A 6,146-nucleotide genomic window follows, 5' to 3' on the forward strand; every position below is an offset into this window, starting at 1 on the left:
CCACTTATTTTTTATGAAAACAACGCAATTGAAGCCAATGTATGTTTTCGAAAAGTTTGGGAAATAATATCCCGAAATGGGGTCATCCTGAGAATTGGTTCTAAATTATTCCGCCGTGCAATCTCCATGGCTTCTATTTGTAAATTGCAATATGTCCCGTTGGTAGTTAGTTAAAACTATTAATAGATTCGTTTGTAAATTATCCAATGCAATTTTAATTTCTCGTGCAAAGACTGTCCGGCTGTTTGAGCTTACATCTCAAGGATTAGAATTGTCCTATCTGCCAGACGTGACATTTAAAACTTCCTTAAAATCTTCGCAGAAACCCCTGCTATATTCGCATCATGCTGCTTGCGCTCATCATAACTCCTGAGTCCCCTATATTCTTCTATTTACTTTCCTCCCGATCACAGTAGCACGCTGAAGAACTCTCTGCTTTCCTCAATATGTTGTGCTCGTTCTCTTCCTCAATAAAGCTCCGCTTCACATAGATTCCAGCAATGGTGTTGATCTACATAATTCCTCTGAAACTACGTGCGGCTTATACGTAATTTTTCAGTGCAGCTTAGCAGCACCGTCGAGTCTTTGTACAAAAACGTGGGTGTGGCCTAAAAAATATCACCGACCCTTCCACTCCGTGAAGATGGACAAACAGCGAAGCTGTGTGTTTGTTACACTTAGTGTTACATGTGCATGTGTTGCACGTGATGTAATTGCGTGAACACATATCTATAAGAGGAAGTTATATTACATTGAAACGTTGCCATGCGAGAAGAGGCAGCGACTTCCGACACTACTCGACGGGTGTCTAGGGGGGCTATACTGTAAGAGTCCACCTAGTGGACTCTGCACTTCAGCTGTCACCATTGGCGGTCGCTTCACGAGCGCGAAGGAGACTGGCTGGCACCTTCGCGCTCGTGAAGCGGCAGCCAATGGTGAAACCTGCTGAGCCGCCGCCAGAGGCATCGGCTGCAGTCACGGACACCGCGCGCGTTCGGCGCGAACGCGGGGAAACGCGGACAGCATCGACAGCAGCTCTACACGTTGTGCGTTATTCGAAAGGGCGCGCCACGCTGAAACACCTTCTCTTATCGCCTCTCTTCCTCGCGCCCAACGCGGCCTCTCATTGGTCGTCCCCTCCGCCAGCACGAATCTCCTCCTTAGTTGGTCACGTTACCTGCCCTCTCCCAGGCCGACTCTCATTCTCTCCTGGTCACGTGACCGGCGTGACGCCTGGACAGACGGCGAAGGGTCTACTAACAACAGCTTCGCTGTTAAAATATCACGCGCCATTACACTGATGTGAAGGTGGGTTACCAGCCAAGCAGTTTAGCACACGACAGTAAGGTGACAAAAAAGTTAGAGCAAACGTATGATGCTAAGCTCCGCATTAGAAGATCAACTCTGGGCCGTCCAGTGAGCCGAGGAAGCCGCCCGAGCCCAAGGGCTCGCGGCTGAAGCCTAAGCCGGGGCTAAGGCGCGCCCCGAATTAACTTCGCAGGACCCTCAATAAAGTTGTTCAATTCAAAAACGTATGAGGAAACTTTATTCTCTCGAGTGGTGATGGCGGTCATTCCAAAGAAAGACACACGCACACACACTTTTATTTTGATGGTTGGTCTTCATCGGTGGCATACAAACGCGTGAAAGGCTACCACACCTCGGGGAGCAGTAGGAAACTAGACACGCGCGATGGGACCGCCACCCACCGAAATGTAGATACGCGCGTCGGGACTGCCCCGCCGGGAGAGCGGAAGGAAACTAGGCACACAAGTTCTTGGAACGACGACAAAGACAGGTCGATGCGAGTGTGCACATGGCCGACGCAGGTCACACAGCGGCAAATCTTTGAGAAACCCTTACTATCTACACGAGAGTCTAACGATCTCGAAAATGGTTGAATCTACTGAAGATCTTTATCCAAGTGATGAGACGTATAATATTTTGCATAGAATAAAGAGATTTTGCAGCAAATCTGGGTGCGTAGTTTTTGCACCCGCAGATTTGGTGACGGACACGAAAAATGAACGGAACCCCAGCTAAAGACAGCTTCGCTGCAATAAATGTGTGCTGTTTTCCAGTAATCTTTCTTTTGGTGTCCAAATAATACCTTTGTCACACGAGCACGCAAAAACTCTTTTACGCAAGCGGTCATTTACCAAGTTGAAAGACTTTTGAATGAAGAGGTGTTGCGCAGCAGACACATGGCGCCGACGATCTCCTTTTAGTGTTTCCTTCTGGACACGCTACGGAAAGCGTGGCGCTAGCGTTCGAAACAATATCGGCCAAAAAAAAACTTATGTATCTCGAAATATAAGGTGAAAACTTATTGTTTACACGTTTTTAAAATAAATTTAACATAAAAACGGTAATATAAAGATTTATTGTAGTAGTTTAAAGAGCGTTTGCATAACTAGCGAAGTGCACATGTTTGTCTGGCAACATTGGGCTTCTGTTTATGTTTGTTTTTTTTTTTACGTTGGCTTCAGCATGCCCGACCAGTGTCTGTGTTTTGCTCCCGCCACGAACGTTCTGTTCCAAGTTGAACACCGCAACATATCGCGTCAGTGTCAAAACTTCTGTTGACTTCTTGAATAGGAGTTTTAAACCGCCCATTCTAGGCCGATCCCACTCGTGGGGGGGCTATGTGCCATATGTGAAGAGAAACAACAGCCTTCCCGCTTTCGTGCTGCTATCATGGGTGACCGTACCGAGGAAAAAAAATCGGAATCGCGTGTCTTCTGGCAAGGATTGTCGCTCTAGAAACCGAAGCAGACGCAGCGAAGGCACTCAAAGACGGTATAAGGCAACAGCTGATCCTGAACAGTTCTATACTGTACGCCTCGGCACTGTCTGCCAGAATCAGCAACCGAGCGACCTGGGCTTTCAACCGTCATGAAAGATGGTTCGAGGAAACTGTGCCTCATCTCGGTGAGCACAATTTTAAGCAGTCGTTTCGAGTGAACACTTCGACGTTCCGGTTCATTCTGGAGAACTTGCGCCTTGTGCTTGAACGACAAAGCACCAACATGCGTGAGCCGATCCCCCCCGAGAAGCGAGTCGCAATTGGCCTATACAAGCTGTGCTCGTCGGCCGAAGATCGAACTGTGGCAAACCTTTTCGGCGTTGGGCGCTCAACCGTCAACATCATGTACAGGCAGTTTTGCGAGGCAGTTGTCTCTGTGCTCGAAAGCGACTGGGTCAAGATGATTACTGCTGAGGAAAATGGCAAAGCACATCCAGGAACTCGAAGCTGTCTGCGGATTCCGTCAAGGTGTCGGAGCCCTCGATGGATGCCACTTTCCCATTTTGCCACCAAAGGAGCACGCCACAGACTACCATAATTATAAAGGCTGGTAAGTGGGCTTAATATAACTTCTTTCGCGTAAAAGTTCCGATTTGTTCAAAATTACTGCAGCCGGAAAGGCAGTGCTACTGCATCTTTTTCGTTACACAATACATACCAAGCGTTATGCCTCACGGGCAAGTCTGCATCTCAAGAAAAAAAAATGTGGCGTTCTTCCACTTGGCCAGACGCTTTGGGTCAGCGCATAATTTGGTTGCTACCATTTTGCAACGTTTACTTACACCAGAGCAACAAGACCATCGACACAGTTTTGACGTAAACTATTTAATGTAACAGGGAGAAGAAACAGGATTGTAATAGCTGTAACAATTACAACATTCGAATAAGTGCCAGAGAACACAGCCGCATCTCAGCTGCACAGAACGAAATATACTTAACAGACACAAGTAAAATAAACTGTATGACTGCAAAAAAAAAAAAAAAAAAAAACTGCTTGCACTTTGTAGTACTATGCTGAACACCCGTCATGGTTGCTCAGTGGCTATGGTGTTGGGCTGCTGAGCACGAGAGTGCGGGATCGAATCCCGGCCACGGTAGCCGCATTTCGATGGGGGCGAAATGCAAAAACACCTGGTACTTAGATTTGGGTGCACGTTAAAGAACCCCAGGTGGTCCAAATTTCCGGACTCCCCCATTACGGTATGCCTCATAATCAAATCGTGGTTTTGGCACGTAAAACCGCATAATTTTACCATGCTGAACTGAGCTTACATCACTCTGCACTTTGTTCTTTGCAGGCACAGCATCGTCTTGCTGGCGCTTGTGGATCACAAGTACCGCTTTAGGTATGTCAACGTTGGTGCTCCTGGACGCAGCCACGACGCCCACATGTTTGGCCTTTCAAAGCTGTCGAAGATCATTGACAGTCCACTTTTTGAAACCCCGCTTGCCACAATAGGCAGCATAGCGGTACCACCAATAATTCTTTGTGATCAGGCTTTTCCATTGGCACGAAACCTGATGAAGCCCTTTGGACACCGCGGTGCAATGAACGACGCTGAAAAAAAATTTAACTATCATTTATGTGCAGCGAGGAGAGTAGTAGAAAACGCATTCGGGAGGCTTAAGGCCCGGTTTCGTTTCACAGCAAAGAGGATGGAGTGTCGTGTGGACAATGTCCGTTTGGCAATACGAGCGTGCTGCGTGCTAAGCAACATTTGCGAGCACTTTAACGACAGTGTCCACCCGCAGTGGTTAAGTGAGGTGCAGCAGTGCGATGCTGAATTTCCACAGACATCACGCGCAACAGAAGCACAAGTTGGAAATGGAGCAACCATAAGGGGCGCGCTTGTACAATATTACAGCCAAAGGAGCTGAAACGTTGAACAAAAAAAAACTATAACAGGGGATTAGTTTTTGGTGAAAAACAACACCATAGCATCAACAAGCTTCTCGTGCAACTTGAGTGACTTGTTGCGAATCTCCATCTCCGCCTTGTGTGCTGCTTCGAACTGCTCTCTTAGGAGCCGCTGCTCCTCGAGCATCTTCGCCTGGAAGTCGGCAGTTGTGGCCCGTCGCTTCCTCCGGGTGCCATCCGAGCATTCACTTGGAAAGCTTCTGCTTCCCCGAATAGAGCTTTCGTCGTGATGGCCTGCTTGCCATCTCAGGTGCCGGAGACTGGGGGGGGGGGGGGGGGGGGGGGGGACATTCTTCAACTATTGTGGCTTCGACATCTGGATAGGACGATGAACCGCAGTCCATCATGCCGAAGATGAGCTGCGTTTCAAGAAGACAGCCAAAATGCATTGACTAGATTAGTTCACATGCTAAGCAGCAGATTCATTTGCCTAATTTTAGTTTCACCTTAATGTTCATTCTACACTGTATTCACTCAGTACTGTTCGTGTTAAACTATATTTGTTTGTACCACTGTGTCATATTAAATCATACTTACGTTGCTGTAACTTATATGCAAAAGAAAATGCTTTTTGAAAATATTGAGTGCCACTAAAATGTGTTCATTGAGTGTATTTATTGAAAGCAGTCATTACACTTATGTGATAAACAACTGATGTGAATTTCTTACACATTTTTTTTGTAATTGCATGCACAGTGTGCTACACCCGTGCTAAGCAATGGGTTACAGCTCCAAAACAGTAAAAGCCACATCTATCTCTCCATGTGTTGACGTTTACTTGGCAGCGTTGCAATAAAGAATATACTTGTCACTAGGTGTTACTTCCTCTACTGAGGCACTGCTGCTTGTGGTGCCTATGCCGCTCCCAGCCTCCTCCATTAAGGAAGGGTCGTTTACAGGCAGGGAGCCTAGGAATCTGTGTACTTCGGTGAAAAATGGCCAGCTTGGTGGGGAGGACCCTGTTGCAAGTTGTTTCAGGCACCTCCTGAACATTAAGAAAATAAGAGTGAGTAAACAACTATTAAATCGTACCGAGCAATAACTACCAGTGCATGCAAAAACGCAACATGTTTTAATAACGTATAAACTAGCGAAGTTAAACCTCTGTCGAGAAAATTGTGCATGCGATGTTTCGCACCTCTGAGAAAAAAGCATTGCGTGAGTTGTGCGAGAAAAATGGAAGTTGCAGTCACATCTGTAGATATAAAACGTGCTGGCGACCTAATTATTCGTAATATCTGCCGTCGTGACGGAAAGCAGCGCATTATAAAGTGCGCCTTCCCTTCGTTTTATATGACACGTTCCGCTCATAACTGGTAACTACACCAGGCTTTATAGACGTTTCTAAATTTTTTCAGCGCGTGTGACTACTGCATTCATTGCAATAAGCTGTCACTGTAAACGATTGCAGAGAAATCATGC

General features: G+C 46.7%; 1 protein-coding gene across 1 annotated transcript; it reads left to right on the forward strand.

Annotated features, from left to right (window-relative positions):
• The first annotated feature begins 3,225 nt into the window (after positions 1 to 3,225).
• LOC125947697 (uncharacterized) lies at positions 3,226 to 4,919 on the forward strand. The gene is made up of 2 exons (XM_049672935.1): positions 3,226 to 3,356; positions 4,105 to 4,919. The coding sequence occupies exons 1-2, from the start codon at positions 3,226 to 3,228 to the stop codon at positions 4,682 to 4,684; spliced, it is 711 nt and encodes a 236-aa protein (XP_049528892.1). The 3' UTR covers positions 4,685 to 4,919.
• Positions 4,920 to 6,146: the final 1,227 nt, after the last annotated feature.

This window comes from Dermacentor silvarum, chromosome 8, assembly GCF_013339745.2.
Source record: "Dermacentor silvarum isolate Dsil-2018 chromosome 8, BIME_Dsil_1.4, whole genome shotgun sequence".
Classification (NCBI taxonomy): Eukaryota; Metazoa; Arthropoda; class Arachnida; order Ixodida; family Ixodidae; genus Dermacentor; species Dermacentor silvarum.

Coding starts and splice junctions, on each gene's coding strand:
- LOC125947697 (XM_049672935.1), top strand. CDS start 3,226: ATGGCAAAGCACATCCAGGAACTCGAAGCTGTCTGCGGATTCCGTCAA. Junction 3,357..4,104: donor TACCATAATTATAAAGGCTG/GTAAGTGGGCTT, acceptor TGTTCTTTGCAG/GCACAGCATCGTCTTGCTGG.